The sequence below is a fragment of the Simochromis diagramma genome, unplaced genomic scaffold (assembly GCF_900408965.1).
Source record: "Simochromis diagramma unplaced genomic scaffold, fSimDia1.1 OVJJ01000216.1, whole genome shotgun sequence".
Lineage (NCBI taxonomy): Eukaryota > Metazoa > Chordata > Actinopteri > Cichliformes > Cichlidae > Simochromis > Simochromis diagramma.
In genome coordinates, this window is record NW_024386883.1 from 6378712 (window position 1) to 6397416 (window position 18705).

At 42.3% G+C, this 18705-nt stretch overlaps 1 protein-coding gene and 1 long non-coding RNA gene across 2 annotated transcripts; both read left to right on the forward strand.

The window, feature by feature from the left end:
• Positions 1-3005: 3005 nt before the first annotated feature.
• Positions 3006-8658, forward strand: LOC120733622. Its single transcript, XR_005695885.1, has 2 exons — positions 3006-4341; positions 8479-8658. It is a non-coding gene; the product is annotated as an uncharacterized LOC120733622 (long non-coding RNA).
• Positions 8659-17070: 8412 nt separating this feature from the next.
• On the forward strand, positions 17071-18311 carry LOC120734086 (olfactory receptor 146-like). The gene has a single exon (XM_040032659.1). It carries the CDS (start codon positions 17250-17252, stop codon positions 18309-18311), a length of 1062 nt encoding a protein of 353 aa, XP_039888593.1. The 5' UTR covers positions 17071-17249.
• The last annotated feature ends 394 nt before the right edge of the window (positions 18312-18705 follow it).

The window sequence follows — 18705 nt, forward strand, 5'->3', positions numbered from 1 at the left end:
AGTGTTGAGAAGTAGAATTTAAATATGAAATTATGCATGACACAAATTGCAGTTCTGACTGAACTGTCTTTTGGTTTGAGAAAAAGCATCAAATTTTAGCTTTTTCTCAAAAATTTCTGATGGAGAAATTTTCTCTGAATTTCTCCATCAGATTATCTGCTTATGTTTTTAGTATTATTGTAAATTGAAATGCAAAGCAAATGAAAGAAAAAAATATTTTCTATATTTACTTGAAGTGAAGTATTGATTCGAGTGTCTGTAAAATAAAAATGTTAAGTAAGTTTACAACCATAATTATAATAATTAAATTGAAAATGTTTTCATCTAAATAAAAATGTTTGGAACAATTGCTCTATCGGCAATGGTGCAACAGTTTTTAATCATGATTATGTGAGGGGGGCACTTATATTGCATCACTGTATTAATTTACCTTTTAAAGGGCTGAGTCAAGGGATAGAGATGAAAGAACTTTATGTAGTGGAAAGAAGATACAACTCAACCATCTCAACACTGAAAGGAAGTAATAAGTGTATAATCAGAGGTGGGTCGAGTATCCAAAATTGTACTCAAGTAAGAGTAGCATTACTTTAAAATATTATTACTCAAGTAAAGGTGAAAAGTAGTCATCAAAAAAGTTACTCAAGTAAGAGTAAAAAAGTACTTGGCGAAAAGACTACTCAAGTAGCAAGTAACTGTTTGAAATATCTGATTTTTTTTTATTGATTTTTTTTTATTTTTTATTTTTTTGCCTGTCCCATTTGGCTCTTTTGCCATCAGAATTATTGTCTAAAGGCAAAGAAAGATGCCCAACGGATTTACTTTACCAAATTGACCATCCCAGCCTTGCCATAATGGTCCATTTGATTCACCTTTTATTGTTTATTTTATTTTCACTTGCTGAATACGGGACAGACTTGACTGGAGGAAAGAAGGGGAGAAAGAAAGAGGGAAAGAGAAACAGCTGAGAAGAGGGACGGGGGAGAAGGGCAAAAAACGAAAACCAACAGAATGGGCAGCAAAAAAAAAAAAAGAAAAAAAAAAGCACATATCGATCACCTGGATCACCTGTTGAGAAAGAAAAAAGAAAACAAGCAGAAGAGAACAAGAGTAATAGAATAAACAACATCACGATGATATATGGGAATATGACAGTAAATACTAAATATTAGACATTATTGTGCAGCACATAAGATCAACAGAACACAGTGTGCTTTGAGGTAGGAGCCAAAAAGGGTGTAGTTTGTGGGTGTGATCACCCGTGTGTACACCTGTGAGCATGGACGCGCTTGTTTTTTTTTTAAAAGGTTCCTTCATGTAATGATCTGCTAGAGGGTGTGGGGGGGGCCACTGCCCCGTCCTTCAGGGCATGAAGCAGGTATGGAGGAGATCAAAACTCCAGACATCTAGAGGCCCCCAGAACACAAGAGACCAAGGAAGACTAACAGAGGGGCAGCCGCGCCACTGTCCCAGAAAGAGCTGAGGAGAGTCCCAGATGAGGGTTCACTCAGCAGCCGCGGAGCAGAAGCCAGGGGGAGTTGCAGTGACGCGCCCGTGAGCTCCGCCGGCAGCCAGCTGTGCCTGAGTGACCGAGCCCCAGGCCGAGAGGCCGGGGGCACCCCACCTCCGAAGTGGCCCGAGCGAGCCCCAGGCTCCAGGCCCCGATAAGCGGCCGCCAAGGAGTGAGCCGGTGTGTATCTGGACGCCCATCCCCAGACACAAAGAACCACCAACGCACCGATGTCTGAGGGAGTCTGCCACTGGCAGGGGAAGTGGTGGTGGGGAGAGATAGGCCTCCAAACCTTGGAGGGCCTGAGATGTCCCCAGAGAGGTGGCGTCTGATACCCAACCTGACATATCGACACAGACATACAGGCACACACAGATACAAACATCCATTCCCGCCCTCATGCTCTCATATGCACTTACTCCACACTCAACCAACGTGGAGACAGACATAAAGAGACGCTGTACACACGATCACACTCCCCAAGCATACTCTACAAACCGGGTCTAGGTACCCTTGCCCCTGGAGGGGGGAACTGCACCCAGACCCAGGTGGTGTTACCCTTTTCCCTGCGGTGGGGAGAGGCAGACCGCCCCAACTCCGCAGCAGCAGGGAGGCCCCACACTCCAGACCGCAGTCGGACGGCCAACTCCTCCTCCTAGCCCCCCCGCTCCAGCAGGTCGCAGAGAACGGCGGTGATAGAAGACTCCAAACCTCCCTCCACCTGCTCATTGTAGTGTTGATGCATATGTGTTCTAAGGTGCATTTAAAACCAAGGAGGGCATGGAGCTACCTGCCAGAGAGCAGCAGGTAAGCGCATAGTCCCTCCTGCTAGCCCTCAATGTCTACGTGTATTTAAAATTGAGAGGTGGGCAACGACGCCAGGGGTGAGGTGTACACCCTGATGGTAACTTGGATTCCGTGTATCGTGCCCACCCCCAAGATCCTATATGTATGTGTAATGAGAGTGTGAGTAATGTGAATGTCTAAGTTGTGGGATAAAATTGAGGCAGAGGCAGCCAGAAGGGGACAGAGGGGGGGGGTAGCCTCCTCTGCACCCTGGTGACATACCCCTACTCCAAGGCCCTGCATGTGTGGGTGGTTGTGGTGGAGTGGGAAGAGGGAGGCAGCTGGAGATGGGGAGGGAAGGAAGGGAGGGGCAAGGGTCTGATTTATTTTTTAAATAAATGTTATCAGACAAACAAAAATAAATAAATATACAAATTTTACCATTTTTAAAAGGAATATATGTAAAAACATCAACAAAATAAGGCACAACAATTCTAACTTCCAGATTTCAGTTTTTCACAACATAAAGCTTTTTTCACCAATACCTACAGTAAATAATATAAATATATAAACAATACAATACAACTTTATTTGTATAGCACATTTAAAAGACCAGTGGTACACCAAAGTGGTTTACAATAAAAACAGGAAAATTAAGACAATAAATAAAAGACTATTAACAAAGTACCACATGTCATCAGGTTAAGGGTACTAATTATACAACAATAAAAGGGAATATAAGAACAAAGTTACTAAGAACAGATATAGCTAAAAGATAAAGTACATAAATAAGAAATTGAACCAAGTATAAAACAGGGACGCTAACTAGATGAAAAGCTATGTTGAATAAATGAGTTTTTAAACGGGATTTAAAGGATAAAACGGAGTCTGACGCACGGATAGCGATAGGAAGGTTGTTCCACAGATTCGGTGCAACCAGGGCAAAAGCACGGTCACCCCTCGATTTAAGTCTAGATCTAGGCTGAGCCAGGAGTAATTGGGCTGAAGACCTGAGGGCTCGCCCCGAGACATATAAACTAAGAAGATCGACAAGATAACGAGGGGCTAAATTATTTATAATTCTAAAAGTGAGCAACAATATTTTAAATTCAATGCGATATTTTATGGGTAGCCAATGCAACTCAATAAGAACTGGGGTGATAGAGGCATGCTTTCTAGTGCCAGTCAGAAGGCGAGCCGCAGCATTGTGGACAAGCTGAAGTCTGTGAAGGAGAGCGGAGTGAAGACCAAAGTAGAGGTAATTACAGTAATCCAATCTAGAAGTCACAAAAGCATGAATGAGCTTTTCAAGATCTTTATGAGGGACATAGTGCTTAGCCTTAGCAATAAGGCGCAGTTGGTAGAAGCTAGATTTGATTACTGAAGACACTTGTTTGTTAAATTTGAAAGAGCTGTCCAGCAGAACCCCTAGGTCACTAACTGAGTCAGAGAAAGAAGTGGCAAAGGAACCAAAGGTATCAGCTGCCAAACACCACAATCTCCGTTTTCTTTTTGTTCAGGATAAGGGAATTGTCTGAAAGCCATTCTCTGACTTCTCTCATGCACTCGAGGAAGCAGTGCAACGAAGAAGCAATGTCGTCATCATCTAATTGAAAATAAATCTGTATATCATCGGCATAGAGGTGATAAGAAATGTTATATTTTTCAAAGATTAAGCCTAGGGGGAGCATATATAATGAGAATAACATAGGGCCAAGCACAGAGCCTTGGGGCACACCACAGCATAAGGATGCAGTTGAGGAAGAATAAGTACCCAAGGTAATGGAGAAAGACCTGTTCAAAAGGTATGATTTGAACCAATTAAGGGCTTCGCCCCGAATGCCCACAGTGCATTCTAACCTTGTTAATAAAATAATATGGTCAACCATGTCAAAGGCTGAGGACAAATCCAATAAGACTAATACAGCAGAATGCCCTGAATCAGTAATTAAGAGAAGATCATTAAGGACTCTCAGCAAAGCTGTTTCAGTGCTGCGGCGTGGTTTAAAACCAGATTGAAATTTATCACAGATGTCATGTGCATCCAGGTGTCACGGGTCTGGGTCCGTTGGACCCAGTATGTGGAGTTTCATGTTTTTGTTATTCCATGTTTGAGGTTATTATGTTTTGGTTTTAGTTTGCATCAGGGATTGTTTTCTTGTTCTCTTGTTGTGTTTATGATGATGATGATTATGATGTTTATTATTTGAGTTTCATGTTTAAGGAATTGTTCTCGGTTGTATCTCACGTTTAGTTTAGTTCAGGTTCCATGTGTCATTCTGTCTGTCTCTCAGTGTCAGGTCTGCGTCTTGGTGTGGTGTTCTCAATTCCTGTTTTATTGTGAAGGTCTGGGTCTCATGTGAGTGTGTTCAGTTTTACCTCTGTCTCGTCTTGTTGATCATTCCCAGCTGTGTCCACCACCTGTGTGTAATTCCCCTGTGTTTCTCTGGGTGTATTTAAGTCATGTCCTCCGTCATTGTAGTTGCTGGTCCGTCTGTGTATTCCACCCTGCCTCATCTGCGTGTTCTCCCTGCTGTCCGCCGTTAGTCTCTTCTGGTCGTTCTCGTTAAGGTTTGTGCTCTGTAGTTTAGTTGATCCCAGTATAGTTTAGTTCCAGCTCCATTTGCCGTTTGTATTTACTTTCATGTTCAATAAACCACCTTTACACCTTCACGACTGCCTGCACTTGGATCCTCCTTCATTTCCTCCACACGGCTCACCTCACTCGCTGTGACAGTACGGACCAGCCAGATATGGATCCAGTGGCATTCACCCCACCCACGGAGCTTCGGGACCTCATCACGAACTCCGCCTCAAACATAATCAACCTGTGGCTAGAGCATGAGGGGGAGGCATTCCTCCACGTTCTGGAAGCCAGACTGCAACAGCTGCTCACGGATTATCCCTGGCTATTGGACTCGCTACACCCACTCGTGCAAGACTTCATCCTTCACGAACTTCACCTACACCCACCAGCCGCTACCGCTTCCCAACCCAGCCGGACGCCGGAGGTTTTGCCCGGTCCGCCGGAGGTTTTGCCCGGCCCGCCGGAGGTTTTGCCCGGGAGGAAGCGACGATCGCACCGTCGGCGCGTCGCCCCACAGCCGGAGATTAGGACTTCGGAACTGCCGGCTGTGGTGAGTGGAAGAGACGCTCCGTCTGTTTCACCAGTTCATATGACTGTTTATACCGGGGCTGTGTTCGTTGAGTCAGCTGCTCAGCCGGTAGCTCGGTTAGCTGCCCAGCAGTCGCTAACTCAGTCAGCCGCTCAATCATCACCTCCATTACAGTCACAGTCAGACCCAGTAGACACCATGTTACAGTCCATAGCCCAGTCAATAGCTCAGTTGGCAAGAGATTCATCAGCCTTATTATCAGTTCAGCCAGCCACTCCACCACCTGTTACTACTTCGCTACCTGTAGCTCAGTGGCCACCAGTTCAGCAGCCTGTCCACTCATTTACCCAGCCTTTATCCTCACAGCCTCATTACAAGCAGGGAACACACTCCACACAAACTGTAGCTGGTTCATTTAAGCTGGCCATCTCAGAGACAGTTGCTCCCTCTAGGGCCTCCCCAGAGGCTGGGTGCCAGTCACCAGCCGACTCTGGACCCCTAGAGGTCGAGATGCCAGCACCAGCAGCTTCATTAGAGGGCTTTACTGAGCAGTCTCGGCCGTCATCCCCTGCTGAGAGCTCCAGTGAGTCCGCCCCTCTGCCCCTGTCCTCTGGTGGAGGACCAGAGGGACCCATTCAGCCATCAATCTCAGCTGGAGGGCCCGAGGAGCCCGTCCAGCCTCAAGTGTCGCCAGCTGGAGGGCCTGAGGAGCCCAGCCAGCCTCAAGTTTCGTCTGCTGGGGGTTCTGGAGAACCCAGCCAGCCTCAAGTCTCGTCTGCTGGGGGTTCTGGAGAACCCAGCCAGCCTCAAGCCTCGTCTGCTGGGGGTTCTGGAGAACCCAGCCTGCCTCATGTTTCGTCAGCTGGAGGGCCCGAGGAGCCCGTCCAGCCTCAAGCCACGTCTGCTGGAGGGCCCGAGGAGCCCGTCCAGCCCCACGCCACGTCTGCTGGAGGGCCCGAGGAGCCCACCCAGCACATCCGCACATCCGCTGACAGTCCGTGGGAGTCCGTTCAGCCGTCACCTGCTGGCTCATCCCCCGCGACTTCCACGCCGCCGCCTGCAGCATTCACGCCGCCGCCTGCAGCATTCACGCCACCGCCTGCAGCGTCGCTGCCGTCAGGTTCCGCAGCCGTCCCGCTGCCGTCAGGTTCCGCAGCCGTCCCACTGCCGTCAGGTTCCGCAGCCGTCCCGCTGCCGTCATCCACGTCCGCAGCCGTCCCGCTGCCGTCAGGTTCCGCAGCCGTCCCACTGCCGTCAGGTTCCGCAGCCGTCCCGCTGCCGTCATCCACGTCCGCAGCCGTCCCGCTGCCGTCAGGTTCTGCAGCCGTCCCGCTGCCGTCATCCACGTCCGCAGCCGTCCCGCTGCCGTCAGGTTCCGCAACCGTCCCGCTGCCGTCATCCACGCCTGGTCCAGCCTCCGTGTCTTCATCCACACCTGGTCCAGCCTCCGTGTCTTCCTCCACGCCTGGTCCAGCCTCCGTGTCTTCATTTTCAACTTTAATTTATATATTTTATCTTATTCTCCCAGTTAAATTTACCCTTCATTCTAATTTGTGTTGTACAGTTATTTCATTTTTAACCTTAATTTATATTTTATTCCTTCCTAGTTAAATTTACCCTTTTTAATTTTTCATATTTATTTCCTATCTTATTCATAGCCTTTTCCTTTTTTGTTTTCTTTAGGTCACGAGCAGTTGTCCAAGCATTTCACTACATATCGTACTGTGTATGACTGTGTACGTGACAAATAAAATTTGAATTTTGAATTTGAATTTCATCCACGCCTGGTCCAGCCTCCGTGTCTTCATCCACGCCTGGTCCAGCCTCAGCCTCCGTGTCTTCATCCACGCCTCGTCCAGCCTCAGCCTCCGTGTCTTCATCCACGCCTGGTCCAGCTTCAGCTCCGCCCTCGTCTGGTCCTGTGGTTGCCACGCCGCCGTCAGTGCCAGCTTGACCTGTTCCGCCTCGCCTCTGCCAGCCGTTTTCCGGGCCTCTAAGATGGCATCATGGCCTTCGGGGACGGCCTCCGGAAGGAGTTCGTCGCCGCCGCTGGCATCGCGGCCGTCCTCCGGACCTGCTCAGTGGCCGCCACTACCTTCCAAGAGGTTGGCCTCCTGAACTGTTTGCCCGTCGCCGCCGTTGCTGTGTGCACGGTCGGCCTCCTGAACTGTTTGCCCATCGCTGCCGTAGCTGTGTGCGTGGTCGGCCCCCTGACTGTGTTACGGACTAGTGAACAGTCGTGTTTTGGTTCTGGACTCTCGTGCTCCTGGTTTTTTGTGTTTCGGGCCCTCCTTCCTGGGCCCCCTCCGCCCGCCCTGGCTTGGTGCTTGTGCTTTTTGTTTGGGGCTGTCGGGAGCCAGCCCTTTGAGGGGGGGTACTGTCACGGGTCTGGGTCCGTTGGACCCAGTATGTGGAGTTTCATGTTTTTGTTATTCCATGTTTGAGGTTATTATGTTTTGGTTTTAGTTTGCATCAGGGATTGTTTTCTTGTTCTCTTGTTGTGTTTATGATGATGATGATTATGATGTTTATTATTTGAGTTTCATGTTTAAGGAATTGTTCTCGGTTGTATCTCACGTTTAGTTTAGTTCAGGTTCCATGTGTCATTCTGTCTGTCTCTCAGTGTCAGGTCTGCGTCTTGGTGTGGTGTTCTCAATTCCTGTTTTATTGTGAAGGTCTGGGTCTCATGTGAGTGTGTTCAGTTTTACCTCTGTCTCGTCTTGTTGATCATTCCCAGCTGTGTCCACCACCTGTGTGTAATTCCCCTGTGTTTCTCTGGGTGTATTTAAGTCATGTCCTCCGTCATTGTAGTTGCTGGTCCGTCTGTGTATTCCACCCTGCCTCATCTGCGTGTTCTCCCTGCTGTCCGCCGTTAGTCTCTTCTGGTCGTTCTCGTTAAGGTTTGTGCTCTGTAGTTTAGTTGATCCCAGTATAGTTTAGTTCCAGCTCCATTTGCCGTTTGTATTTACTTTCATGTTCAATAAACCACCTTTACACCTTCACGACTGCCTGCACTTGGATCCTCCTTCATTTCCTCCACACGGCTCACCTCACTCGCCGTGACACCAGGTAAGCCTGGAGTTGTGAGAGAACTATCTTCTCTAGGATTTTAGAGAGGAATGGAAGTTTGGATATCGGCCTATAATTAACGAAATCACAATGATCAAGACATCTTTTTTTAAGAACAGGTTGCACTATAGCATGTTTAAAAACAGAGGGAACATAGCCAGAAGACAATGATGAGTTCATTAAAAATAGAATACTGGGCCCAATTACATCAAAGCCGTCCTTCACAATGCGAGACGGAAGAGGTTCATATGCAGAACTAGTAATTTTCAGTTGCTTGACAATTTGCTTAAGTATACAGAGTGACACTGGCTCAAACTGATGAAAAGTTGAAGCACATTCTCCAGTGAGAGCAGGGCTCACCACTAGGGGGAGTGAGGATTTGAGAGATAGGATTTTATCAGTAAAGTAAAATTTTGTGCTGGCCTCATCCAGCTCTGAGTCTAGGTGATGTCTGATGAAGTTGAGACCTGTGGAAAGATGTATGGTTTTCAAAAGAATTAGGTCTGGTCATTATAGTGCTGTATACACTGCCAAGCTGTGGATGTTTGTTTGGAGCTAGCCTCCAAAAGCTGGCCATACACTGTGCGATTTTTGGCCCATTTTGAGCCGATTTTTCAGTCGCGCAACCGTTTTGGGGATCGGCCCGTGTTTTGCCTTAATCGTGTGTGCATCGTGTACATGGGGTAACGAAAAGCAGTTAACACCTCACGACCAGCTCCCAATCATCAATCGTATGGTCGCATGATAATCAAACCTGTTTGAAATCCTGTCGCCCCTCAACGCAGCCTCTCAAACTGCGCACGCACAAACACAGAAATGAAAGTGAAAAGGTGGAGCAGCACGGCAGCGCAGCGTGTGATCTGGACACAAGAGAGGCACAACTTGTAGGATGAGGCAAGCTCATCCGAGTACGTAAGCGTAGAGCTGCCACCCAGGCAAAAGAAAAATAGAGCTATATCATGTTATAACATCAAAAGTTTATTGTTCTAACAATATACTTTTCATATTCGTGCAATATACCTTTCACATTTGAACAATATAATATCACGTTCGTACAATATATTATTTATATTGTAATAACGTGATATTATATTGTTCAAATGTGAAAGGTATATTGTTAGAACAATATACTTTTCACGTTATAACGTGATATAGTTCTGTTTTTCTTTTGCCTGGGTGGCAGCTCTACGCTTCCGTATCCGAGGCTTTTCAATGTGGCCTCACTAGTGATGGGTCGTTCGCGAACGAAATGGCTCTTAGAGCCGGCTCTTTGACGTGAACGACGCGAGCCGGCTCCTTATCGCGAGCCGTCACGTGGGTTTTTTTTTTTTTTTTCTTTCTCTCAGCCTCTCTCTCCCACTTTTTTTCCGCTTCACTCAGCACGCGAGCCTTGTGCTTTACGCTGGGCAGAGGGGGGAGGGGCGGTAATTACACTCAGTAGCACAGGAACAGAGCCAGAGAGAGAGAAAGAGAGGCAGGGACAACAACATTAGAAAGGTATAGTAATCATCCACAACTATTTTCGGTTGCAGATGATAAAGGATTCAGAAAGTTTATTCATGCAGGTCCATATGACAGAGAATATGCATCTTCTGTTTGTTTTCATATTATAATTTATATTTAATTGTGTTGTGGTTTGCAGTGTTTTGTGTTCTTTTCACTTTAAATTTGTAAAAGGAAAAAGCTGAAAATTTAAATAGTTAAAAGTTGAAATGTGAATAGTTGATTTTTGTATTATATGATTTATTTATTACATTTTATGTGGAGTGAATAAATAAAAGTATATTTTTACGGTGGCCCCTAGAGACAAAGCACATACAAACTTCAAATCACGTATGAACTCTGAAGCATGTACAAACTCCAAAACACGTAAAAACTCCAAAACACGTAAAAACACGTACAAACTCCAAAGCACGTAAAAACTCCGAAGCATATAAAAACTCCGAAGCACATAAAAACTCAAAACAAGTACAAAAGACAACAGAAGTGCTCCAGGATGCTGGGCGCAGTGTTGAGCCTTTGTTATCTTGTGGCTACACAAGCCAGCAAGTACCAACGACCGGATTTGGTGTGTGGTAGTAACAGGTAAATGAACTTTTTTTAAAATTATTTGAATATATATGAGTGCCTGTGTATAAATACACAAACAATACACACATGCTTTCAATTGTGTAATTTAAGTGATCTAGTAGCTCTGCTTTGGAAGTTCAGTTCATGCTAGAAATGTGTTTTGGAGTTTGTACGTGTTTTGTCTCTAGGGGCCACCGCATATATTTATATATAAACATATATAAGTAGAACCACTTTTTTTTACGTTAGTAATTCCTTTTGTGCATAATTTTATATTATTGTTAATAATAAATTAATTAAAGCAACAAAACAACCTGAAGAGCCGGTTCGGAGCCGAAAGAGCCGGCTCTTTTTAGTGATCCGAACCGAAAGAGCCGGATCTCTAAAAAGAGCCGGAAATCCCATCACTAGGCCTCACAAAATTATCACGACTACAACAACCAAGAAAAGAGTTGGATGGACATTGCTGCTCAATCACAGCTGCCTGGTCAATGTTTTTCATTAATAATTTAGCAAAGTTGATGGTGTGTGTGTGTCTGTGTGAGTAAAAGACAGAGAGGGAGAGCGAGGGACAGATTTTGTATGATAAGCTTCATGTTATGGACGCACAGTTTGAGCACTCAGGTCCCATCAGAGCATCAGGCCATATAGTGTGAGACCCTGCATCGTGACCTATGAACTTCTAACCTTTGCGATTTAATTGTACAGTTTGAGGAGCTGAATAACGTGACTGAAAAAAAATTGCACAGTGTTTGCCCAGCTTAATGCAGACTGCTAAGTTGGCAACACTGGCTGCAGGAGATGTTCACACCTGTGCGTCCAAACTGCAAATGAACCACGCATGAGCGAAGCCGCTGCTCCTACACTGACTGTAACGCAGTCAGTTCTTCTTTTACTGTTATGCTGTTTTGTGGATCACAAGGTTTAAAACTACTTGTAAATACACACACACACACACACACACACACACACACACACACATAAAGTAACTCCACCAGAGTGCCTATTTGTCACTTTTGCCGGTCGAAGCCCGGATAAAGGAGCAGAGTTGGAATTGTGACATTAAAAACAATAATTGCAAAAAGAAATTTAATTTGTAGTTCTAAATAAATTCTAAATGCATTTAGGACGTTTTTTGCTCACTTTATGTCTCTTCTCTCTCCAACAGCGTAGGTTAAAATTACATTAGCATGATCAATTATGCAAATTAGGTGATGACGTCATTTAGCGACTTCTAGCGACTTTTAGGACAACCAATAGCGATTTTCCTTACTGAGGAGTTGGCAACACTGCCTGCAGCTGAGGGAGGACTATCCTCCGCCCGTGAGCGCTTTAGCACGGGTGAGGTGCCCACGGCAGCACCGCTGCTTGTTGAGAGTAAGAGCAACACGCCCTTTCACGTCAAAAAGTCGTCATAAATAAGTCTCCAATAACACCAGAAAAAGTCGCCAGATTTGTCGCTAGTCACTTTTTAGAAAAAAAAAAAAGTCGCTAAGGGGTCTGAAAACTTGCTAAATATAGCGACAAAGTCGCTAAGTTGGCAACACCGTTTCCGTGTGTCCGCTACTTTGAAATGCTTGGGCTGCTCTGCCCGCCACAGTTTCAAACTGGTCATGTGACTGCATGGCCGCATCTCATTGGTAAAAAAGTACCGGAAACTCCACTGGCGGCATGTTAGCTAATGTGTTAAACTAATTTCTTTTTTTAAGTAACGAGTCGAATTTTGCAAAAGTACCGTCTCTTCTTCATAAATGTACTCAAGTAAAAGTAAAAAGTATCGTGCAAAAAAGGTACTTTAAAAGTACATTTTTTTTCAAAAACTTACACAAGTAAATGTAACGGAGTAAATTTAACTCGTTACTACCCACCTCTGATAATAATATCAGGGTTAAAATCAAAATGATTTGAGATTTAGGCATTATTTTGTCTGCCTCTGTTTTGCCTATATCATAACTGTTTTTGGTAATGGCTTTCTTCTCTCAATTATTTGTCTGGTGAAGACCCTTCATACGCCTAAATACATGATTGTCATTGTGAAGCTTAGCAGTGACTCCTTGTGGAAAAGAAATTACTTACAATCCTGACAGGCTGCCTTATTCTATTGTACCAGCACAACAGAAAGCTTAACAAGATTTCAACAAGCAATTAAGGATGTTTAACGTGCATCACATGTTTTAATCTGAATATTTATGAAGCAACTGTGAGTACTAATATGTTTATTTACTTGTTAATCTCTTTTATATTTATTACCTTATTTGTAAGACTTATTAACTGGTGTTATGGTAATAGACAATTTCAGCAACTAATTGTGTCTTTCCAATTTTCTTAACACTGCTTGTGTGTTTGTTTTCTTTTTATATTTACTACATTTACCACTTCTCTTTGCATTGTTCAGTTCAATATACACAAATGTAAATACATACTTCTGTTTTAAGATTTCAATTAAATTTTATCTATACAGTGCCAAATCACAACAACAGCCGCCTCAAGGTGCTTTACATTGTACAGTAGATTCTACAATAATACATGCAGAGAAGAATTCAACAGTCATGTGACCCCCCCTATGAGCAAGCACTTTGGCGACAATGTGAAGAAAAAACTCAGTTTTAACAGGAAAAAGCCTGCGGCAGAACCAGGCCCAGTGAGGGGCGGCCATCTGCCAAGACCGGTTGGGGTGAGAGAAGGAAGACATGATAAAAGACATGCTGTGGAAGAGAGCCAGAGATTTCTATGAGAGTTCTATGGGTGAGAAAGGTGACTGAAGAAGAAATACTCATCATGGGAATCCCCCAGGAATATACACCTATTGCAGCATAACTAAGGGAGGATTCAGGGTTACCTGATCAAGCTCTAACTATGTACTTTAGCAAAAAGGAACGTTTTTGTCAATGGAAAATTGTACTTATTAGTCAGTATAATCTTTTAGTGATATAAGTTCGCATATGGTAGAATACTGCATGTAGTTATTTGTATTAGGAAATATTTAACCATGTATGCTTAGAGGCGTATAATCAATTGTGTAGTGACAGGATGTGTGATCTCTAGCAGGCTGCAAAAGGCTTGGTGTGCACTCCAGGAATGCACCCCCACATCCTGGGAGCATGGGAAGAGCTCGTACCTTGTTTTATTGTTTTAACGTAGCTATGTCTGTTTTAGTCTAAGTGCCTTTTGTTTAGATGAACTGCTGGACTTCTTCACTGTGTTATCTAGGGTGAACCATCTAGGGTGAGGGGGAGGCTACCCTCTTTATGACCAAGGATGTACCTTTTGTGCTTTCATGTTATATGACCCTTTGATCAGCAGGACCCCCCCCCCCCCACACACACACACACACACACACACTGAAGTATAAATAAAGACCGGGGCAGTTTCTCAGCGCGAGTCTCTCAGTCTGGAGGCTGCCCTTGCTAGCAAGAAGTTCTGTGTGTTTCTCTTCTCTGAGTCTTTACTGAAGAAGTGTTTTAGAATATATTTCTTAACAGTTTTTATATCTAATCTTAAAAGTAGAGATAGTGTCTGTCTCCCGAATCCAAACTGGTTCTATAGAAAAGGGACTTGAAAACTGAAGGCTCTGCCTCCCATTCAACAAGTAAGCCTGCAGTGCAATAGCGAAGTGGTCTAATGGGGTGATATGGTACTACAAGGTCATTAAGATGGGGCCTGATTATTTGAAACCTTCACTAAAGCTGTTTCTGTGCTGTAATGAGCTCTGAAACCTGACTGAAACTCTTGACTGAAACAGCTAACTCTGTTAGCTGATTGACAACTACTCTTTCAAGGATTTTTGATATGAAAGGAAGGTTAGAGTTTGGCCTATAATTAGCTAAGACTGCTGGGTAAAGACATGGCTTTTTAAGCAACATTTAAATTACTGCCAGCTTGAAGGCATGTGGTACATAGCCGATTATTAGCGATAGGTTGATCATATTTAAGATTGAAGCATTAATTAATGCCAGGACTTCTTTAAGCAGTTTTGTAGGAATGGGGTCTAAAAGACACGTTGATGGTTTGGAGAAAATAACTATCAATCGTACTGAAAGAAGCTACAGATAATGTTATATCTATGAGATGATTATCAGTAATTTTTTTCTGTAATGGTTAAAATTTTATTTGTGAAGAAGTTCATGAAGTCATTACTAGTTAATGTTAAAAGAATGGTTTGCTCAACAGAGCTCTGACCTTTTGTCAGCCTGGCTACAGTGCTGAAGAGAAAACTAGGGTTCTGATTTTCTTCAATTAGTGATGAGTAGTAAGATGTTCTAGCTTCATGGAAGGCTTTTTTCATAAATCAGTAGTTTATTTCTCCAGGCTAAATGATGATCTTCTAAACTTGTGACACACCATTTCCTCTCCAGCTTACAAGGTATCTGCTTTAAGCTTTGTGTTTGAAAATCATAGCATGACAGCAAGTACTTCTGATTTGATGCTCTATTTTTCACAGGAGCTACAGTATCGTCATAGGTAGTGAGGAGGTAAAATTATAAACAAGATAATCAACCTCTGTTGGACTAGTGTTCAGGTAGCTGCTCTGCTCTGTGTTGGTTCAGGGCATTGAAGATGATAACATCAGATTATATTCTTAAACTCAGTTACAGCACTTTCAGAAAGACATCTACCATGATGAAATCTACTCCCCACTGCTGTGTAATCAATTATTGTATATTTAAATGTTATCAGGAAATGATCAGATAAGAGAGGGTTTTCAGGAAGCACTTAAATGTTTAGTTTCTATGCCATATGCTAAAACAAGATCTGGAATGTGAATAAAGTGGTGGGTGGGTTCTTTTATATTTTGAGAGAAGCCAATTGAGTCTAAAAACAGATTAAATGCCATGTTAAGGCTGTCATTTTTAGCATATATACGTGGATGTTAAAATCACCCACGATAATTATTTTATCTGAGCTGAGCACTAAATCGGACCAGGAGTGACATGGCCACATGTTCTCCTTAAGTTGCTGGTTGTTGGAGTGGTATCCAAAAAACAATGTGGGCTTTATAGATAACTGGAAAACCTGGAGAGATGGCATCCATCCCACTTTGGATGGAGCAGCTCTCATTTCTAGAAATCTGGCTAAATTTATTAAACCCCCCAAAACATGACTATCCAGAGTTGGGACAAGGAAGCAGAGTCGCAGTCTTACACGCCTCTCTGCAGCTTCTCTTCTCACATTACCTCCCCAAAACCCCATCACCTTACAGACTGTGTCAGCTCCCAACCAGACAAAAGAAACCAAGATGTGCTTGAGTGTGGCTGGGACTGTACACAGGGGGCAGGATGAGTCCTTTCCAAACCACTGCTGCAGATTTATTGGGGAGGTAGCACACCATATGTGCAAAAAATGCAAAAAATGACTTAAATATAAAAAACTCACAAAATCAGACAAGGCTAAGCATCAGGGTTTCAAATAAATTAAAAGTCTTTCTTGGTCTTTGGTTGATTAACCCTTTAAGACCTACCATAGAACCAAGTCCGCCAGAGCTTATCTATATATTTTTACATGCTGTAGTGCTTTTTTTGGTAGCATTTCAAGTTGCTACATATCAATACAACGTTATAGCCCAAATTTTAATAATATGTATGCAATTAGTCCATAGTAACTACATAAATTGCAAAAAAGTGCAATAAACTACAAAAAATTGAAAATCATTTTTGTTTTGTCTTTTACATATATTTCTAGTAAAAGAAAATTTAAAGGGCTATCCCTCAAAACTGTAAATATACAAAAAAGTTGAACAAAATAGTTTCCAACTACAGGAAACTTATTTTGAGTGTCTTCATAGTTTTATTTTTAAGATACACCTATTTTTATGTACTGCAGGAAAAATGAAGATACATGTTATAATGCAAATTTGCAAAAAAACAAACAAAAAGAAAAAAAAGAAAAAAAAAAACCCAGCATTTGCATCAAAATAAAGTATTTCCAGCAGTGTAACTTGAGTTCTAAGCATCCTTTCGCTTTTTATGTTTGTCACTTCTGTTGTTTGTTGGTCTGTTTAGTTTGTAAATGCTTTGTTTTTTAACTTTTCATTCTCTTTTTGGCTGATTGTGAACCATTTTGGTCAACACCGTTGTTTTTAAAATGTGCTATAGAAAATTGTTTTGATTTGATTTGATACACTAAATATGAGTACATATGTGTGTATGAATATGTAGTTTCTCAGTTCCTTTCTTTTGAAAAATGTTTTCTTTGCCTCCCTACTCAAGTATTCAGTTGGAGTATACAAATATACAAAAAACATGTGAAGTAAACATGTAAATCTTAGTCTGCCTTGGAATTTAAATCTGTATATTATTCTATAATAATAATAAATATTAACAGCTCTAGTAGCTTCAACTCAAAGTTAGCTTTTTTAGAAAAACGACATCGCAGTTTTAAGTGACTTAAATGTATCTACTATTTACAGTGTTTAGTTGTGTTATTTTTAAAAATTTGAATCATTTTTCATTAATGATTCACTGCTCTATTTACAATAATAAACAATTAAATGACATAAATTCTAACAGGTTCACACTGAAAAATATTCCAAATTACTTCATGAGAATGTGACACACCCACCTGAATTTCTACTTCCACGCTGTGATAGAGGTGAAATATAAATAACACATCTCTCACAGTACAATCCACTTTATTGCACTGCACACTTGACAGAGTCTCGGGTGAGTTTAGTTTTTTCCACAGCAACAGTGAAGTAACTCATTATGGTTTGTTATATTCTGCTCTTTTTATGTTTAGGGAAAGAAATATTTGCAATGGGAACAGAAGATAAAGCCACTACCATGTTCAATAACACATTTGTTCGGCCTGAAAAATTTTATCTCAGTGGGTTTTCCAACATCCCTCATATTAGATATTACTATGCCTTCCTGTGTTTTGTCTACATCATGACTGTTTTGGGTAATGGTTTTCTTCTCTCACTTATTTCACTGGTGAAGACTCTTCATACTCCTAAATACATGATTGTGTTCAACATGGCTTTGACAGATTTGTGTGGGAGCACAGCTCTCATCCCCAAACTCTTAGATACTTTTCTGTTTGACAAGAGATACATCCTCTATGACGCCTGTTTAAGTTATATGTTCTTTGTTATGTTCTTTGCAAGTGTGCAGTCATGGACACTTGTCACTATGGCATATGACAGACTTATAGCCATTTGTTTCCCTTTAAGGTATCATAATATTGTGACAGAAACATCAGTTGCTGCAATTCTGCTGTTTGTATGGATTTTTTTAGTGAGTGTAATAGCAACCATGGTTGGGCTTGTTAATCGTCTCTCATTCTGTAGCTCTTTGGTGGTTAACAGCTTTTTCTGTGATCATGGACCAGTTTATCGTCTGGCTTGTAATGATACATCTTTAAATTACAACATGGCATCTGCACTTATCACTATACTCATCATCATTCCTCTTATATTCATTATAGCCACATATGTCTGTATTTTCATAGCACTGAGCAGGACTACATCAAGAAAGGAACGAATCAGAGCATTAAAAACTTGTACTTCTCACCTGATCCTTGTGGTCATTTTCTTCTTGCCAATTGGAATCACTAACATAGCAACAAGGGCCTCCTACATCCATCCTAATGCCAGAATGATAAATTCCACATTGACACACACCATACCAGCTTTGCTCGATCCTATTATATATGCTCTGAAGACAGAAGAAGTGATGAATGCAGTCAAGAAGCTTTGCAAAAGAACTTATCTCAATTGCATGAAAGCAAAAACAAGACCTTGTAATCACTGCTGTATTAAATCATAAAAGATTGTTAGAGTAGAATAAAGTCTTGTGTTCAAAACATATTAAAGTTAAAGTACTCATAAAAAAACAAAATGGAATAGTCATACATTATTCCAGTTGTTGCGTAATCCATTGTAAATACAATTTAAATATGGAAAACTATGAGAAACATTTGCAGCGCTCATTCTATGGCCTTTGTATTAAAGAATAGGAAGAAAAATCAATAAAAATTTATTTGACTGTGTCCAACAGATTATCTGCTTATTTTTTTATGTGACTACATGAACATGTATACTGAAAATACTTTAGAACACAAAAGTTGTTTTAAAATACAGAAAATATTTTTGCAACATTCTTGACGTGAGGTTGTATTTTAGCATTGATTAAAGTTTTTAAAATAAAACATTTAAAGAAG